Source organism: Dendropsophus ebraccatus, chromosome 6 (assembly GCF_027789765.1).
Source record: "Dendropsophus ebraccatus isolate aDenEbr1 chromosome 6, aDenEbr1.pat, whole genome shotgun sequence".
Taxonomy (NCBI): Eukaryota; Metazoa; Chordata; class Amphibia; order Anura; family Hylidae; genus Dendropsophus; species Dendropsophus ebraccatus.
This window is the reverse complement of record NC_091459.1, coordinates 136,385,760-136,406,801: the sequence shown is the minus strand read 5'-3', so window position 1 is coordinate 136,406,801 and position 21,042 is coordinate 136,385,760. Positions and strand designations below refer to the sequence as shown.

General features: G+C 42.2%; 1 protein-coding gene across 17 annotated transcripts in view; it reads left to right on the top strand.

The window, feature by feature from the left end:
- Positions 1-21,042, top strand: part of KLHL29 (kelch like family member 29) — a 656,253-nt gene that overhangs the window by 573,241 nt on the left and 61,970 nt on the right. For all 17 annotated transcript variants that reach the window (XM_069973088.1, XM_069973093.1, XM_069973096.1 and 14 more), the window contains 2 exons: positions 16,760-16,958; positions 17,651-17,833. In XM_069973088.1, coding sequence (XP_069829189.1) covers positions 16,760-16,958; positions 17,651-17,833 — 382 coding nt within the window. The remainder of the gene's footprint in view (positions 1-16,759; positions 16,959-17,650; positions 17,834-21,042) is intronic.

The following is a 21,042-nucleotide window of genomic DNA, read 5'->3' as shown; positions in this document are numbered from 1 at the left end:
TATGCTACCTAATCTTTATCCTGTACCCTTAGGGCCCTATTCCACCGGACGATTATCGTTCAGATTATCGTTAAATTGTTTGAATGTAAACGATAATCGTTCGGTTGAAATGCAGTTAACGATTAACGACCGAACGAGAAATCATTGATCGCTTTATAAGACCTGGACCTATTTGTATCGTTGCTTGTTCGCAAAACGTTCGCATTGAATAAGACATCGTTCGGTCGTTCGCAATAGATACAAACGCAAAATAGCGATCGCAATTACGATCATAAGTAACGATTATCGTTTCATGGAAATGAGTGAACGTTTTCAGGTCTTTCGCAATAGCGGTCGTTTGAGATCGTTAATCGTTAACGATTATGCAAACTATAATCGTCCGGTGGAATTCGGCCCTAAGGCTGGGTTCACACTATGTTTTAGCAATCTGTTTTTTGCAACAACAAAAAAAAAAAAACGGATAAAAAACTGATGAGTGCATTAGTGTGAACCCAGCCTTACATTCCCTTTGACTATGAATGGTAGATGCGTATAACCATGGAGACTACTACCTCTAGTCTTTTCTGCTACTTGTGTGAATATAAATGTAAGCAGCTTTATTATTTGCTGTGACTTTTGCGCAGTCCTCGCTCTCGGGCGCTGTTTACTGACCTCTCCAGCCATTCGCTCCCCTCTTCTTCAATCAGGGTAATTTCAGCCGCGGCGAGCGCTCTCACCTCTACCTGAGGCTCTTCCCTTATAATCTAATAGTTTCAGTCAGTATGTGCAGCAGTCGGTTTACTAAATGAAGCAATCTGAGCCTTATTATCCAATGACAAACTCAAATTGATATCTAAATAGTTTATTGATGGACGGAGAATCCCATCATCCACCTGGTCCTCGTGAAATCCGCACTCGTGACGTCAATGGCGAAGACTTGACAAGAAAAAAAAGGGTTCTGCCATTTACCCCTATGTCCTATGTAATTATTCAATAATTGATTTGATGGAGCTATAAATAGGGACTTGTCATATCGGCCGTGTTCCTGGTTTCCTAAGGGGTTTTACGTCCGGCTGCAGCGCTGGATGAGCTCTGATTCTATAATGTACGGTATAGATTTAAAGGGTTTGATGGAGATGAAGATGGATCTGGGTATAATGAGAATTCGGGCAACTTTCTGATATATTTTGGGGAAGATACACTAATAAACTAATTCTTAGACAGAGTAAACTTAGACTAGACAGTCTATGCCAGATTTATTTTATTTTATTTTTTTGTTAATATTTGGTGCATCTTTAGACTGTCTAGTCTAACCTATTAGTTTGTTTTATGTGTTTTATGTGGCGCATTTAAAGGGGTAGTTTTAAATAGTTTTCAAATCAGCTGGCGTCAGAAATAAGTAAATTACTTCTATTTAAAAATATCAAGTCTTCTAGTACTTATCAGATGCTGTATGCCCTGCAGGAAGTGGTGTGTTCTTTCCAGTTTGACACAGTGCTCTCTGCTGCCACCTCTGTCCATGTCAGGAACTGCCTAGTGAAGTAGCAAATCCCCATAAAAAACTGTGAACAGTTCCTGACATGGACAGAGGTGGGAGCAGAGAGCACTGTGTCAGACTGGAAAGAATATACCACTTCCTGCAGGACATAAAGAAGTTGATAAGTACTGGAAGACTTGAGATTTTTAAAATAAAAGTAATTTGCACATTTGTTTAACTTTCTGTCACCAGTTGATTTGAAAAATAAAAAATAAAAAATAACCCTTTAAGCCATGCCCTTTAAGGAAATAGTCACACCAATTTTTTTTAGCCACGCCAAGCCGAACGTGGCACAGGAGTGTCTAAAAAGTATTTGCGGCGGTACAGGGCAATTTTTCATGCAGGTATATGTGCATTTCCAGGACTTGATTGATCACCTACCATCTATGTACCCAATCAATAGCAGTAGAGTAATAAAGATGGAGGCAGACAGCGCTGTACATGGCATAGTGGCCATGCTGGGTTACTGCAGCTCCGGTTCACATCAATAGAGGGGATACAGCTCTGCAAACAGGAAAAGACAAGGCGACTTATTATATTTGCAGGCGATTCCTCTAAGGGGAGATGCTGTTTAAGCTTTGTAATTTGTAGCGCGGCGCAGGCTATCCTCCTGTTCAGTCCAGTAAGCTCTGGAATATCCGCAATGGCTCGGTCACTGTTCCCTGATTTTATATACAGTGAAGTCCAGTAAACCGTATCTTGTAAGAGAAGGAGGCCCAGTCAATTCTATCTAAAAAAAAAAAAAGGCGTGCGGCTGCCGGAGAGCTGGATGTTTTACGAGCATCGAGCAAATTTCATTAGTGTGAATGTCAGAATGTGGTTTTGTTAGATTTTCCTCCTTAAGTCTTTGTGACAGGATTAACTCGGCTCTGCTTTTAAAGTTAACTATCCCGAGGTGCGAGGGCTGAAATAAATGGGCATGGTATGGGATTTATGTTCTATCACTAAGCAGCGGCGATGAGGTCTGCCCGGCCCATGGCACTCCGAGGATTCCGCTCCGGCTTCTATTCATTTAGGCCATATTACATCACTTTAGCGTCTAGATTTCTTTTATGAGGTGATGTCACTTTTAAGGGGTTGCACATTGGTCAGGATTTTCCACCAGGGTCTTGTAATTGTAGCGTGTAAATGAGTTTGAAAAACAAATTATGCTCCAGGATCACATTATATTTCCATATAACCACAGATGTTCAGTCCGATACATCTGGGGAATTTAGAGGCTAAATCAACACTTTGAACTCTTTGTCAGAGTCCTTAAAGGGGTATTCCATTAAATAAATATATATATATATATATATATATATATATATATATATATATATATATATATTACATATCTAATGATAGAAAAGTTATACAGATTTGTAAATTACTTTTATTTAAAAATTTTAATTATTCCAGTACTTATCAGCTTTTGTATGTCCTGAAGCAAGTGGATTATTCTTTCCAGTCTGACATACTGCTGTCTGCTGCCACCTCTGTCCATAAGAGGGACTGTCTATCCCCATAGAAAACCACTCCAGCTCTGGACAGTTCCTGACATGGACAGAGGTGGCAGCAGAGAACACTGTGTCAGACTGGAAAGAATACACCACTTCCGGCAGGACATACAGCAGCTGATAGAGTTTTTTAATAGAGGTCATTTACAAATCTGTAAAACGTTTTACACCAGTTGGAAAACATTTTTTTATTACCCTAGTAACCCCTTTCATGAACAGTAGGGCAGTGCTGCTGGGGCATTATACAGCTGAAAAATATCAGTAGGATTCCTGCCCCCACGAAGAAGGGGACGTAGTCTGTAGAATGGTTAGATAGGTAATACGTCATCATAACATCCACATATATACTTGACTTTCCAGCAGGACGTTGCCCACAGCATCATGCTACTTGTGTTTTTCCCATAGAGCAGGGATGGGGAACCTTCAGCTCTCCAGCTGCTACAAAGGCTGTCCAGGCATGATGGAAATTGTGGTTTTGCATCAGCTGGAGGGCCTAAGGTTCCCCTTGAAGGGATACAGCCCTGCATGCTCATATTCCTATTGGAGACACGTATAGTGGAGGACAGATGTCAGTATGGGCACTCTCAGCGCTCTGTGGCTACACAGTCCCATACACAGCAGCCTGCGAGCACTGACACCAACTCCTTTCCATCAATGCTCTGCTGTGGGACCAGACTACACGGACTGGCCTTCACTCCCCAGACACAGCCCTCCGACTATTGTAAAGTTCCATCATGCTTGGACATACTAACCCAAAGCTTTGGCTCTCCAGGCATGATGGGAATTGTGGTTGTGCAACAGCTGGCGGGCCGAAGGAACCCCATCCCTGGTTTTGCACTTAAGGGGCCCAGACCAAACCCACTCAGTCTCTGTTCAATTTCATTTGGGGAATAAGATCCCAGAAAGATCATTAGGGCCGTCTATGATGGAAAACCACGACTCGTAATTATACTTCCAGGGTTCCATTCTCGTGACCTTTTCGCTGACATCATCGAGGTATCCTCTTCATAGTAGCAGCACGATGCGGGCGGTAAATAAGCGCTCGGCTCATGATGGATTTGTGTGGCTATGGATGACTGGAATCCATCAACCATCCCTCGATATGATAGATTATTGAATTACATGGAAATAAGGGTCTTGGTTGGAAAGTATCAGAACAAGTCTACCCCCAGGCATGTACCCATCAAGACTCAGGATTCACTGATGCAATAGCGCAGACTTTAATCAATTTACTGGGAATTTATTATTGAGAGTAATCTTATTTCAAAACATTTCTGTTTCTTTTATTCACCATGACATCTGCTGTAAAGAAGTTTCCTCTTAGTGTTGCAAAAAACACTTCTGTCGACTTCTTAAACTTCGTCAAAATATGACTTTATAGACTGGGACTTATACGGTATTCCGATCTGACTGGGACTGGGACTTATAGAGTATTCCCATCTCAGGCATATCCTCGGGAGGTGGGACCCCCATCTATCTTCAGAACATGGGGTCCTTGCCCCCATGAGCCACAGAAGAGGAAAGATGCATAGCCATGCTACTAGTGCTTATACCCTATTACCATAAAAAATACACCATGACTGTGTTACACAACCATAGAAGAGCTATTAAAACATTTACCCTGTAGAGAAAACAGCACTCCCTCTCACCATAAGACACTGGATTTCACCAACAGTCCAAGTTAAATGGGTCTGGGAGTAGTACTAGATTTGATGCTTAAAGGGGTACTCCAATGGGGAAAAAAATCTTTCAAATCAACTGGTGTGAGAAAGTGCCAGAGATATGTAATTTACTTCTATTAAAAAATCTCCAGTCTTCCAGAACTTATCAGCTGCTGTATGTCCTGCAGGAAGGGGTGTATTCTTTCCAGTCTTACACACTGCTCTCTGCTGCCACCTCTGTCCATGTCAGGAACTGTCCAGAGCAGGAAAGGTTTTCTATGAAGATTTCCTACTACTCTGGACAGTTTCTGACATGGACAGAGGTGGCAGCAGAGAGCACTGTGTCAGACTGGAAAGAATACACCACTTCCTGCAGCTGATAAGTACTGGAAGACTGAAGATTTTTTAATAGAAGTAAATTACAAATCTCTGTCACTTTCTGGCACCAGTTGATTTGAAAGAAAACATTTTTTTGCAGGAATACCCCTTTAATGCCATAATGTGCCACAAAGGCACAGACCACCAATATCTAATGGAAAATATGGATATATAATGGTTCTTTCCAATGGGTTATCTCATCAGAATTCCCACTTTTCTATTTTTGGATGGAAGGACGTGATCATTCGGATCCGAGCAGGTGGAATCTACTGTCAAGGTGACCTCCACGATGTCCATAGGTCCTGACAGGGTGCATAGACATTGGTTTTCCTTATTCCTAGAACGCCAGGTCTTCATGTGCCATTCAGGCTGTGGTATTGTAATGTGGTCTATATGTCGAGGTTTACACTTCATTATCATCCTCTTCATGGTTCAGTTTAATCCGCTTGTCTTGCAAATGGCACCTGTAGTACACACTCGGAATATTAATACACAATGAGCATTTAATTTGTTCTCCAGCTTCAACATGTGAACTTCTGAAGCTCTTCAAGACATCTCATTTACATTTCCATTTTGCAATTTCCCTTTCTTATTTCCCAGTATTTTAAGAACATTGATTCTTTTGTAAATGTCTAAGCAACAATTGCTCTCTTCAAGTTGCTCTTTTCACCCGGCGTTGCCAGGCTTGTTGGTAGTGAGTGACAATCAGTCTGGATCTCAGTACAAAGTGACAGGGTCTGCTCTTGGGGTGACGACATGAAACTATATCTGCTCTCTGACTGGAGAGACGGACGGAATAATTACTTTTTCCATGGATGCAATGGCTTTTATAGCCTCGCTTACCAATTAATTTAACAAAAATAGTTGCTGAATAATTTCATAGTAACATAGAAGATTGTCGGCATAAAAAGACCACCTGGTCCATCTAGTCTGCCCTTATATGACTTCCTTTCTTACTATCTCACTATAAATATATGTTTATCCTTGGCAGATTTACTGTAGATTTACCTACCACATCTGCTGTCACTATACTTACCTACCACATCTGCTGTCACTATCCTTACCTACCACATCTGCTGTCACTATCCTTACCTACCACATCTGCTGTCACTATCCTTACCTACCAAACCTTCTCCTATGTCACTATCCTTACCTACCAAATCTTCTCTTATGTCACTATACTTACCTACCAAACCTTCTCCTATGTCACTATCCTTACCTACCAAACCTTCTCCTATGTCACTATACTTACCTACCAAACCTTCTCCTATGTCACTATCCTTACCTACCAAACCTTCTCCTATGTGACTATCCTTACCTACCAAACCTTCTCCTATGTCACTATCCTTACCTAACAAATCTTCTCTTATGTCACTATACTTACCTACCAAACCTTCTCCTATGTCACTATCCTTACCTACCAAACCATCTCCTATGTCACTATCCTTACCTACCAAACCTTCTCCTATGTCACTATTGTTACCTACCAAACCTTCTCCTATGTCACTATCCTTACCTACCAAATCTTCTCCTATGTCACTATCCTTACCTATCAACCCTTCTCCTATGTCACTATCCTTACCTACCAACCCTTCTCCTATGTCACTATCCTTACCTACCATACCTTCTCCTATGTCACTATCCTTACCTACCAAACCTTCTCCTATGTCACTATCCTTACCTACCAAATCTTCTCTTATGTCACTATACTTACCTACCAAACCTTCTCCTATGTCACTATCCTTACCTACCAAATCTTCTCTTATGTCACTATACTTACCTACCAAACCTTCTCCTATGTCACTATCCTTACCTACCAAACCTTCTCCTATGTCACTATCCTTACCTACCAAACCTTCTCCTATGAGATGCAGCTTCACACCCCTGCCTTCTACTTGTAAGACCTAAGAGGATGAAACCTATTACAAGGAAATGAGCTGAAGCTGCATCTTATAGGAATACACTGAGACTCTGCAGTGTGGGTTCTCTATCACTGGCCTTTCACCTGCTATAGTTAGATTGGATGCAGAACAGGGTATGTACAGTGATGGAACTATGCCCCATTTGCCTCTGCCCCAGTGGCAGATCAATTGAAATATATAGCACAAACAGCCCTAATAATTATTTAATAGCTGCTAGGACAAAAAAATGTGGAGTTCCTCCTTAGCATGAATATTGGATACCTTTTCTTGTGAGAATATCCTTGTCTTCGGCTCGGCTGTCTCCTACTGATCAAGTAAATCTACTGCAGAATACTCTTATCACTGAATACAGATGAATCCTACTCCTGCCATTAAAATAACATTACTGTTTAATTATACATATGTTATTTGGTAGTACACTGGCTCCTCAATAACACACACACTAGGAAAACAGCAAAGGATGAAAGCTGTCAATGTTCTGAACATCTTACCTTACTGATGTGCATGCCTTTCATCGCAACACAACGTCCCAGGATGGGGTGCCTGTCTGGTCCCATTGTCTGTAGTATTATTTCCCACCATAGTCATCTTCCTGCCAATGAATGATAATAATGAAGCCATTGTCATTAGTGGGTCCCTACATCGGCAGTCATGGTGTCCATAAATGAACGGTGATGTCACTGGAGCTTCCCGAGGTATCGGTGAAATAGGTATCCTTAAGTATGGTAAATTTGGAACCCTTCTATGGATACTTTTTCTTAAAAGACACCAATGTATGGAATGTTATAGTCTACTATTCCATTTTAGATTACTCACAGTTATACTTCGGCGGCTCCTTTTGGCCTCCGTCCAAATTCTTTTTTATGTTACGAGATGTACTTGGCACTATTTTGTCTGGTTAAAGTCCAGTTAAAGGGAACCAGTCAGAACATTTGTGCTAACTGGGCTCCCAGAACAGCTGCATAGACCTTGAAGCCAGGTCTCCTATGGTGTCGGGGGGTTCGGGCTCTGTAGGCTTCATGTCGGGTATAATGCTTTTTAATCCCATGCGCGAGGCACGGGAAAAGCCATGAACTAGTCATCTGGATGCATCATGGATGCCATTAAAGTCAATAGGGTCTATTGGGCTTCTTTGGTGTCCATCATGCAGATCTGCTAATCTGAGCAGATCACCAGTAGAACCAATGAAGCCTCCATACAGGTGTGAACCTAGCCTTACACCAAGAGCAGGACTAGGTATGGGGTTTAGGGATGAGCACAACATGAGCATGCTCAGGTCTGATCGTTCAGCATTTCAATACCGGTGGCTGAAGAAGTTGGATGCAACCTTAGGGAGTCCAGGAAAACATGGATACAGTCCTAGGCCATAGTCTGTATCCATGTTTTCCCAAACTCTTTAGGGCTGCATCCAACTTCTTCAGCTACCGGTATTCTCGAGTGCATGCTGCATTTTCAAATTGCGCTTATCTGTAGTGAGGTTTAGGCTGTGCCTACTCAGAAAACAAGATTCACCAGCAGTGTCGGACTGGGGTATCTGGGGCCCACCAGAGGAAATGATCCTAGGGGCCCACCAATGAAGAACCAGTGAGAAACCACATTCTCCAGTGCTTTGGTGGGGCAGCCCGACACTTTTAACCAGATTCACATGCACCAACAGCAAATATTTTGAAAATAGTGAAAAATGGAAACACAAACTATATTAAAATATTTTAGAATTTTTCACAACGATTAAAGCTTTAATAACCTCAGTAGCAGATTAATCATCACACATCATGACATTATCTATCCTGTACTATGAACACCATGCTAGTGCTGCTATAGTTACAGTGGGGTAGGGGGCCCAGACTTGGTGAACAGCCCGGGGCCTATGGTAAAGTTAATCCGCCCCTGAGTAACCTAAAGTTTCCCCCTACCCTAGTATGCGGTAGCTTCTCCTGAATATAGACAACCAATAAGAATACCCTATAATAGGCCTCCATAGGACCCCCTCACCTAGCACAGCCATAAGGAAGCGCTGCGCACTTTGCAGCCTGAGAGTCATTTTGGAGTAGAGGAGTGAAGGCAAAGACACTGATTTAATAGCCTGGATTGTATAGAGATAGTTAGATCTCTTCACTGTTATTAGCTCCTACAATGAGCTACTGTAGCAGCTCACGAGGAGCCGGCGATACAGAAATATAATTATATTTCCTTACTAATCTAATAAGGGGAGATAGCGGCAACAAGCTTGGTTAATTTCCCAGCTTGCAGCGGGAGCTGTTTTACAGCGCTCTTGCTGGGAATAAAGGCGAAGGAAGGTATGGCGGGGAAGTATTATAATTCTAATCTTGCTTTGCTAGCCAGCCAGAGATATCTCTCCTGTGCAGATTGAAGGGAGGTAATTCTGTATCTGTGGGAGGAATGGGGGAGAACTATCTCTGGTGTCACACCGGCAGGATTTCTTCCAGGCAGGAGAGGAGATTGGAAGACTCCAGATTAGGTTGTGATCAGCTAAGTGTGGGCAGGAGAGAACTCTTGGAGCAGTTCACACAGAGCACTTTGGCTTCCCTTATCTTGGAGAACACGTGTAGTTTATAAGCAACTAGCCGGAGTCTTAAAGGTCATGGGATGTATGGTCAACAGGTATGGGAGTATCTTGTTGGTCTCTGCTTGCAGTCATATAATACGGAATAAATCTCTCTCTTGGTCATGTGAAGGACACCCCTTATAATGCACAGTCATTCTTGTATCAAGTGTAATGGTGTGGTTCCCTGAACATCTGCGCCCATACTAAGCGGGGACTCCATGGTCCAATAGCCCGTTGTGGCTTGATACAAGATTGCCTATCGTCCGTCCGTCCCGATGTACCCCGGCAGTAGCTGCGGTGTCTCTTTCGTTCTATGTGCTGTATAGAGTTGTGCCTATATTTCTGCACAACTCTACTAGGTGAGTGCAACTCAACATTTCCGCCTATCGGTATCCCCTTTTTAAACTTATTACACTAGGAGGCGCCCCCGCCCTCTCCCCTCTTGTTTTTACAATGAACAGTCATGTAATAGCAAGAAGCAGTGATCCTAAAGGGGTATTCCATTCTAACATAACTTTTGATATGTTGCTGCCCATGGTGAGACTAACAATTTCTTCCATACTTGTTATTATCTATTCAGTCTCCTATCCCCAGTTCTCAGATGCTGCTTTCTGCTAAAGATACAAAAATCTGTGTGTGAGCTTTTCTCTCCGTCTCCACCTCCTCCCCCCTTCCATCTGAGACGCATGATGTAAACAAGTCCCTGGCAGGCTTCATCTGCAACATTGTAGCTTCTTTGTAATGCTTATATATTCTGTGGTTAGCCCCTTATCTTTGTGCCAACATTGGTGAATCCCCACTTTGTGCTCCTGTCTGTGGTTAGGTCCACACTTTGTGCTCCCATAGTTAGGGCCCTATTACACCGGATGATTATCGAGTGAAAAATCGTTATATTGTTAGAATTTAACCGTTCTGTGTAATTGCAGGCAACGTTTGTATGTCGTTGATCGTTGATTTGAATTTGAACCGAAAATTATGGCTAATCGTTCGCTAATCGTTCTCTGTAATTCCACATTCGTTCGTTCAAGTTCCGAATTTTTTCACTAATCGTTCACTGTAATTGCACATTGTCCATTGTTTTGCTGGGATCAGAAGGAATAAACGATCATAGTAACGATCACAATAACTAACGACCATCGTTCTGTGTAATATGGTAAACGATTTCAGGTCAACGATAAACAATCTCATTTGCAATCGTTTATCGTTAGTCCTTAATCGTTAAAAATCGCTCTGTGTAATAGGTCCCATAGAGCCCTTCTTTGTGTCCCTATATGTAGTTAGAATGTTAGTTGAAAGCATCGCTCCCCTGGGGATTTAGAGCATATCCCCTGGATCCCTAGGTAGGCCCTTGGCACCTCTTTTTACCACCAAGCCAAGAGGTGGCCACCAGCTTGGTTGGTGCCGATGGACACCAGAGACCAGCTGTGACCTGTTACAGCTTCCTCATTGGTAGTGGGTATAGAAATGGACATGTGATAAGTGCCAACCCACCATGCCATGGCCTGGGCATTCATATCCAGAGTGGGGAGTGGGAGTAGTAAACTTTGAGGAGAGGTTTGGGGAGTAGACTTCGTTCCTCTGCGATAAAAATGTATCATGCTTGTTGCTATATTGGAGATGATGGCCATTTTGCAACTTTTTTTTTTTCCTTTTTGCCAGCAGCGTGTTGTATTAAAAGGTCAGCTTGACATGCAGATATAGCTTCTCTTTTAAGAAACACTTAAACAGCATGACAACTTTTGCCCTGAAGGTGTTTAAATGTGTGGAAGGAAAATGATCACATTTGCAGCGTATGGTGTGAATTTCTCATCAAGAACAAGCTGCTCTTTTCAATTTAGGATGGATATTCCGAGCTTCTTTGATTAACCCTTTCTTCCCCTGCGGCTCCCCCAGTCATGTTTCATCTACAAATTACGGGAACGATCCGCGACACGTGCTACGCAGATGATCAAAACTCGGCGAAAAAGGCAAATTGAGATTTATTTTTTTTTTAATATCAATTTACTGTAAAAAGCACTTATTCATTTTTGGTCCTGTAAATATTCTTTTTCCTTCTCTATACATTAAGGTTATCATTTTGCATTATATATTATACTCAATGGTATAACTCTTAACCATTCAAATTTTTGCAAAAGAACCTCAAAGAGATATGGCTTAGGCCAATAGACAAGAAATAGGGTGGCTCTCATAGCTTTGAGGGTGTAACTAGAGAAGTGGTAGAGCTTTATTCATATTTCTTTAACACACTCTTAAAATGTTACTGTAGTTTTTTTTGTGTGGTTTTTTTTTTTTTGCAGAAATCAATAGTCCAGGCAATTTTAAGGAACTTTGCAATTGGGTTTATTAGGCAAATCTGCAATTATCTGCATTCAAAAAGACTTTCCCCAGGCCCCCCCCCCCTTTCTCATTCACTGCTCATTATCAGGAAATCTCGACTAGTTACATCAGTCAGGCCCTGTCTGTTCTATGGAGAGGGGAGGGAGGAGGAGGGAGATTAGTCACCAGCAGAGAACAAAGATTACACAGTGGGAGCTGTATGAAAGCCGGTATTCAGAGGTCAGAGAGGTCAGTGCTGACTTCAGAGGAGATAGCCCGGTGATGTAGCTGTAAATTAGCTCTTTGTTGTCCTGTTTTGGTGCCTCATCTCCCTCCACCCCTCCCCTCTCCATAGAAAACCATGAAGACAGAGGGGCGAGCTTCAACTGCTCTTTCATTATAAAAATGCATTTTTCGGCTAATAAACCCAATTACAAAGTTTCTTAAAATCACCTGTACTAATGATTTCTGCAAAAAAAAAGTTTGACGGCAGTGACACTTTAACAACTTAAATGGTCACTGTCATTTCAACCAATCTCCTTCCGTGTGATTTCCAATATTTTTGTAAATCACTCAAATAACATATAACTATAAAACTCCGGCCGGGATTTACGCAAGTTGCGGCCGGCTACATACGGTCCGCAAACTTACGCCCGTAAGCTACGTACGCTTCCCGAGCAGCGTACGTATCGATCTGACAGCGGTCTTTTACTTGGAAATCTTCGCCTAGCCCCGGACACCCCACAGAACCTTTTGGATCGGCAAATCAAAGTGTAATCATTTTTTACGGCGCCGCATACGATCCTGGCGTAAGTTTGTACGTAGTGTGAACTGTGCAGCCGTAGATCGTATACTTTCCATTGTACGCACACTACTTAAATCCCTGGCCGCTTATTCACGGTGCGCGCTACGGCCGGAAACTTACATAGTGTGAACATAGCCTAAACCAGTAAAACAGCTCTAAATCCTTAGCCACTAGCTGTCTCCCTTCGCTGCAATCTGGTATTCACTGTCTGTTGTTAAGGCACATCTGTCTCTGATAACAGCCTCAGCAAGACAGAACACAGAAAGTGGGGTAGGGGCTTAGCATGTGCTCTGTGCAGGAGACTGTGTACCTGAGTATGAGTTTCCAAAGGATCTGAACTGACCATGCAAGGTAAATCAAGGCTTCCCTTTCATCTCAGGAGTTCTTAGGTTAACCATTTCCTTGCATTGCTACTTCTGTTTATTTCCTTTCTGCTCACATAGCACCAACTAACACCTTCTCCCCTCACATGCAGTCTATAGCAGTGTACTGTGGAAAATTATCAGTATAAGAGCTAATATGGCGGCACTTCATGTTCACCGCATAACACCTGTAACTGTTAGAAATGTTAGAAATATCAATTTTACAGCCAACCTATAAGGTCATGATATAGAGAGCCTAATAATGAAAGTAATCATGTAAAGACTAGAAAGAGACTACCCCCAGTGATGGACAGATAGTGCTCGGGATATTGGCATTCTTCTTACTCCTGACCAATTGTCACTTCCTATACATACCATTTATTAATCAATGCCTGTAGGTTGGAATGACTTTTTATAGATAACGGCAGATGTTCTTTTTATAGCCTACCTCATCCTTTCGGAAGCCGAATGTTGTTACCGGAGAGGTTAGATGAATGGAAATGTTCTTAAACCGCAAGGGTAATGATTAACTCTTTCAGTGATGTAGGGTTTTTCTTATACCTTACAGGATTTGGACAGGTTCACATGATCATTTCGAAACTTTGTCTACCTGGTGGAAAGAGGATATCTCATGGTGGGACCAGCTCCTGTCCAAGAGTCCTAGGCTATGTCATGTGATCCCCTTTAGCCAATGATGTGACTTTCAGAGACTGACATGCATCAGGAGTCCATACTAGCCCAGTATCTATATACCCAGCCCAAGTCAGAGTGGCTGGTTGTCCAGAACCTGGCGCGCACCACCAACACCCTTCTAGCTACTCCATCGAAAGGGTTTACAAAAAAAAAATGCAGGAAATGGATATAGTAAAGGAGCTTCCCATAACGGACCCTTCTCTATTAGTCACAGCAAAAAATGGTAGATACAAAAAAAAAGATATTTCCCTCTGTCTATGCATTACACAGACACTGATTTTAGTAATGAAGAGAGAATGTAAGTGTAATACCCAATATGAGAGTGTGAGAAATGTAAGTGTAATACCCAATACTCCCTGTGGTGGCACTGTAGAGAACATTAAACTGTAATGCTAAATGAAAAATGATTACAGTGCAGCACTTTAGTATGGATTAGGAAACAAAGCTTCCTGCTTCATCTGCATAGCACCCATAGCCGGCATGAGACTCATCGCCATAGAATACCGTGCAGGCATTTAGATGTCCCATTGGAAATGAAAGTCATTTAAAAACATTAATATTGTGCACAGTGCTGCACTATAATCATTTTTTATATCTAACTTTACAGTGTGAGAGGCCGCCGCGGTTTTCACCTCCGTCATCCCTAGTGTGAACTTGGGTGGATTCTGGTCTAATTGAATGCATTCAGGTTAACACCCATGCATTTTCTGGAGTGAATTCTACCAGCACCTTAACGGTTAACTCTTTGCCTTGCCAGTGATTTACAGCCCTATCCTCCTGTCTAAGTGTTTGTCTTCCCCAATAACCTCTGAGACCGGGACCTGGCTTTCTTTAATACTCTAAGATTAGCTATCCTGATCTATTGGTCTCCTGGCCTTGACTTGTATCCCTGACTACGTGTTTGTCTCCTGATTTGGTCTGTATTTTTGTCCTCTGGTTGTTTGACTCTGGTTTGCCTCATTGATTCTGTTTATTGCCTAATGACTTTGTACTAGTATCTGCCTCTTTTGGTTTGACCCACACTTGCTGACCACCCGCCATTCTGTATATTTGTCCTTGTCTTGTAATTATCTCAAGTTTGTCTTGTATTTAAGTCATATCCTGTTCTACCTATATTTGCATAGGGGATGGCTCCAAGTTGTCCTGTGCCGCCTAGGACACATGGAGGCAAGTAAGCAGGGACAGCATCACCTGTGTGTACCCTGACCTGTCCTGACATACAGTTATACTTCATGGGAAAACCATGTGATGATCTATTTAGGTAACCCCAAAAGCAGAAGTGTTTTCTACAACCCATCAAGTATAACAAATCATAGATAGCGAAGTTCCCTTTAAGAGCGGCACATGAATTTCCCACATTCAGATAATGTATAGCATATCCCCATAGTCTGTTCTCTTGATTCTATTTATCTACAAGTGTACTGTTTGATGGTTTGCTGTACAGCTTTGCATTCACCGCACAGCACTTAACAATGTCTTTGTAAATGGCTGATTTTTTTTTTCTCCCTAACTTTCACAATGTAGTGGAATAGACAGCCTCCCCAATCCAAAGGTTATCTGTGTCTCTTTATTACAAAATAAGCCTTAGAGATTGCCATATGCTCCCGAGGGTTATGGAAGTGCATTCTGAATAGAGAGAATATTCTCCTTTTCAAGAAATGCGTCCTTGTTATAATGGCTCTGCCTGTGAAATTAGATTAATTTGCATCTTGTTGTAGCTATTATTGTTCAATTGGATACTAAGGGGATTGTGCGGAATAATAAAGTAGAGCAGAAAATATATCATAAAGAAAACTTATTGCAGAAGTTTGATACGGCTGCTTATTTGCTGGGAATTGGGCTTGTTCATTGGTTGGATTTACCTATATAACCCCCCCTCCTATGTGACCCACAATGGCCACCTTGTCTACTCTCTGCTCTTCCAGTTGTGGTCCCTCACCTATGAGGATTGTCTGTGGAATCTGCTCTGGGTTTACCAGGGCTACCAATGTAACATTGAAGGGGTTTTCTAGGCAAAATGGTAGATTATTGTGGGGCATATTATCCTACTAAGACTCCAACGTTAACCATTTTCATCCCTCACAGTCATCAATATCAGATCAGTTGGGTGCCGACATCCGTCACCCCACCTATTAGCTTATTGGCACAGTTGTGGCTCCAGAAAAAAACAGATCAGGAAGCAGACAGCTCCATACATTGTGTAGTGGCCATTATTGGTTACTGCAGCCTAGCACCCATTGAAGTGAAAAATAGCTGAGCTGCAGTAACTCAGAACAGCCACTAAACAATGTACGGAGCTATCTGCTTCCTGCTCTGTTTCACTGTGTATGGTGATGCTGTGGCTCTGGCCAATGGCTGAACGGCATGGGGTTTCTGAAACTGATGGGTTATCCTAGGGAAAGGCCATCAATAAATTTTGCCTGGAAAATCCCTTTAATTGAACTGGCTCCTCTGATCTCAATCTTTGGGGAGAATATTGGTCCAGCTCAGTTATGTAGTTCTGGGCTCTGTGGTTGGATTCTAACTCTACTCTTTAGCTAGTGCCATTACGTGTCGAAGAGCCTGATTTAGCCACAAAGTTTTTTTTTTATGGAAACTTGGGTTCATCTTATTATTAATAAGTGGTTCTTGCACTCGGTAGAACATAAAGAGATTTTTTTTCCTTCTTATTAAATGCAGCTTTACATTTTAATTTACATTAAAAGAAGAATCTTGGAGCGGTTACACAGTGGTCCACCTTTGACCGTCGAAATGTCTTTTCCTCTCCCTCAAGATCACAGCCAACACAATCCAGTTGCTATCTTCTTGAGGTTTTTCATTGAGCCCTTTGTGAAATCTGAATGTATTTGTACTTGTAATATGAATGACATGAGATGCCATGCTCTTTGAATACTTGTTAGTAAACCTGCTGTGCGGTTCCTACATCCCAGGACCATTCAATTCCAAGTCCTTTGTACCGTAACGGATTCTTTGTTGCAGGACGAAAAGAGGCAAGGAGCTGCTATCGCAGATAAAGTTTGACACTGAATTTTCTTTTGCAGCATTCTGCTGAATTGTTGGCCGTGGTCCGCCTTCCCTTCATCCATCCAAGCTATCTGCTCAATATTGTTGACAATGAGGAGCTGATAAAGTCATCGGAGGCTTGTCGGGATTTAGTCAATGAGGCAAAAAGATATCACATGCTTCCTCACGCCCGGCAAGAAATGCAAACTCCCCGCACAAGGCCAAGACTATCGGCAGGTAATGGAAATGGTGACAACAATTGACTATTCTTCATTGGCTGTGTCAGATTGGATGGACGTTAATCTAGTCAACTGTTGAGTAAAGCTTTTAGCTAAGCACGGGCATAAAGTGAGTTGTATCTTCTGTGGTCTTCAAAGTAGAAGACAACCACATGGAAGACGGAGAGAGTTATAGAGTTCTCATGACTAGACATGATCGAACATCGGAAAATCTTAGGTTCTATAGAATTTGAACCTTGTCGAACCTTTCACATTTGATTCCCGATGCCTTCCCGGTCCGTGGGGAAGGAGACAGCCCGGGTACCGCCTGGAATTCCGGGATTCAGCCTATTACCTAGGCTGAATCCCGGAATTCCAGGCGGTACCCAGGCTGTCTCCTCCTTCCCCACAGACCGGGAAGGCATCGGGAATCAAATGCGGAAGGTTCAACAAGGTTTGAGTTCTATAGAACCTAAGATTTTCCGATGTTCGATCATGTCTACTCATGACCAAATGAATTGTTATTGGAGAACATCAAGACTTGGCCATAGGCTATGTTCCCACTTCAAGAACATATTGGGGAAGGCAGCAATGATCGTGATCATTAATATCGGCCATGTTTGCCCATTATGTTCCCAAAGTGGGAACATAGCCTCACACATTTTAGCCCATATTGACTTGTCTTGTAATGTATTCGTCCTTCCTTTGCAGGTGTGGCTGAAGTGATCGTTTTAGTTGGGGGTCGGCAAATGATTGGAATGAATCAGAGGACACTGACAGCTGTCAATTGCTTAAACCCTCAAATCAATAAATGGTATCCTCTGGCGAGCCTACCCTTCTATGACCGGGAATTTTTCAGTGTTGTGAGCGCAGGAGACAACATCTATCTATCAGGTAAGAAATGTATTTACAGAACAATAATCTATTACCATAACATGTCAGATACGCTTTAGTATGGATCACCTTGGTCATTATGAAAATTCAGTTTTACATTTTCTGGTGACCATTCTCCACTATTAAGGTCCTTCATGGAATTTTCTTTATTTTAACTTAATGGACCTATTTCAGATGTGGTGGGGTTCAGAATAGATGAAAGCTTAGTATTCTTTTCACAAAATGTTTCCATCTGAAATGTTGTCATGTCAGGTTGAACAGTCCATTACTCTGAATGGGGGCATGGTGCCCATTTAAATGAATAGATGCCTATCTGTTGAGTCTGCAGAGATGTTCTTAGTAGTAGATTTCCATTACGGCTAATAGAGGGGAGTCCTAAGTCTATATCCATGTTTTCCAGGACTCCCTGGGGCTGTATCCAACTTTTTCATCCACTTAATCGTAATCAATTGTTAAAATTTCCGACTCCGGATGAACTCTAGCATGCTTAGGCTGCTCTCATCTCCCCGATCCCCCAAGAATTAGAGAGATTTTTCATTTCCTCTGTATGTCTGAATCTGCCCCGACCCTCCTGTTACTGAAACACAGTGGTAGTACGGTCTTTTAAAAAAGCATCATATTAATAAGTATTGATTTTTTATCCATTTTAAACCCTTTAATAGGGAACCTGTCATTAGTTTCTTGCTTTCCGAATCACAGGCAGAATAAAGAGTGAACAGGTTATTCTGTTGCAAGATTTGTTCTGCAGTGCTGCAGTGCTCATAGCTTAAAGGGGTAGTTCACCCCAAAAAATTTTCTTTCAAATCAACTGCTGCCATGAAGTGCCAGAAATTTGCAATTTACTTCTATTAAAAAATCTCAAGCCTTCCAGTACTTATCAGCTGCTGTATGCCCAACAGGAAGTTGTATTATTTCCAGTCTGGAGAGCAGGAGAGGTTTTCTATGGGGATTTGCTACTGCTCTGGACAGTTCCTGACATGGACAAAGGAGGCAACAGAGAGCACTGTGTGAGACTGGAAAGAAAACACCACTTCCTGCTGGACACACAGCAGCTGATAAGTACTGGAAGACTTAAGATTTTTTAATAGTGAATTACAAATCTCTGGCACTTCATGGCACCAGTTGATTTGAAAGAAATTTTTTTTGGGTGGACTACCCCTTTAAAATCTGTCCAGAAACAGAACTTTGACTCTGTTGGTCCCAGCCAGCTTTACCCTCCTCCAATGGACTTCATTGGTAGCTGAAATTTGGAGAGATCCATATATAAATAGAAAGAAGTCATCTCAGTTTACCCCATGCCTGGGTATCACACCTAGTGTCCACATAAGTCCACAAAAGAAAAACTGGATACCGATATCGTCCTTCCATATAAAAAAAAATTCCACTTTATTAATCCAATTTGTTAAAACCCGCTTTATTTTAGGGTCTCTAAAGCGGAAAAAACTGAGGCTGAAAAGTATAAATCCAGATGCCTCATGTCACATGCGTTACTTTGCATCCTTGTAGAACTCATCGTATAATGGATTTTAAAAAGTTTGGTTCATAAAGTGAAATTTTTAGTCGAAGGGCGACTTTTTTTTTTCCGTGTTGGGGCTTGGAGGAACTGTCTGGGACCATTCTGGTGACTCAAAGTCACTTATAGTATGATTAGGGCTCAGTGTTTTGGATGAACCGTGCACAGTTGTCCCCGGTTCATGCTCCCTGTGGTTCGGGCAGCAGTAATCTAATGACAGGTTCCCTTTAAACGTTCTGCAGGAGCTATTGTTGGTGTGATAGCTACTTTGAGCTTATGGAAAGATACCTAGAAGCTAAGCAGACTGCAGGTAAATGAACCCCCGCCTACAGTTTTCTGCAAGTGTTTTTTCTCTTGACTGAATGCAGAGTCAGGTAAATCAGGATGGACGAAGCACAATAAAACTAAATATCTCATTCTGGGCCTTCTCTGCTTCATGCGAACCTCCCAAGGAGCTCCATCAGTAGAGACATTAAAATGTTATACATCCTATAGCATTTATGTTATGGGCTTAGCGATCCTTAGCACATAGGGGGGTCCGCTCATGAAAGCTTTATGTTTACGCGCTCGATAAAAGTCTTATTATGTTATTGTATTCATCAGAGCGTCTGCACTTCTTCATTGCGAGCTTGTCTTGTGCGAGATGAGCCCTTGATGAACAAGCTTTAAAGTCTTTATGTTTTCATGTAGGTCAGTGGGGACCACAGTGCAGATGGTATTAAACTGATCCTAGTTTTAAGTCTGTATTAAAGCTAAGGATAAAGTCATTACATTGCATTATTTATCCTTCCATACACAATCCCTTGCCTATTGGTCAACTGGCTGGTGGATAGCCCAGCCAAGCAAGAAAATACACTTGGAGGAGGATAAGGATAAGACTTGTTTGGGCCGTGTGTGTGTTTTTTGTGCGTATTTGTCTGCAGGCTAATTAAATTCTATTGCTCCAGCTTCTTAATGAGGATCTGCCCAAACCAATTCTCTGCATTAGAGGCGGCTCAGACAGCGAGGAAGCATTTGTAGAATAAGAAATGCTAATCAGCTCCACAGGATCCAACGCTAGCTGGAGAAAGCTTTAGGCAGGCTTATTCTCAGCGGCATCGAGTCGGAGGCATCCATGGCTTGCTCCAGGCAGGCTGCACTCGGGGATCTCGCTTCACTTTTCCCTATAAGTACATTTTCCTAAGTACTCAATTCTTACATCAGTTTATTGCTGATTAACCCTTGCCGATTTCTATTCAGTTGATGGAAATGACAGGTTGTGATGTCCCGTTGTTTTATGGAAGGGATACCAGTTTGGAGCAACGTATTCATAGGGGTTCTTGACTGTTCTTCTGGAATACTGCCCAAAGTGATCAACTATGCTGGCCCCATGCCACACATAACCACCAGCCCATCTCCTTCTCTATAATAAAGAAGCTACTCCAACCTTGAGAGGTCCTCCAACACTCCCTTAGTGAACAAATCCACTTTGGCCTACTGTTCACCAACAGTGATGAGCAAACTTGCAGAAAGTTTGGGTTTGATTGATCCCCATTGGTTGTCATTTGACTCCCGGTGGCTGGAGAAATTGGATGCCGCCTTAGGGAGTCCTGGAAAACAAAGGCCATAGGCTGTATCCATATTTTCCTGGCAGCACTAGGGCTGCATCAATCTTCTCCAGCCATCAGGAGTCAAATGCTGAATATTCGGGTTCGGC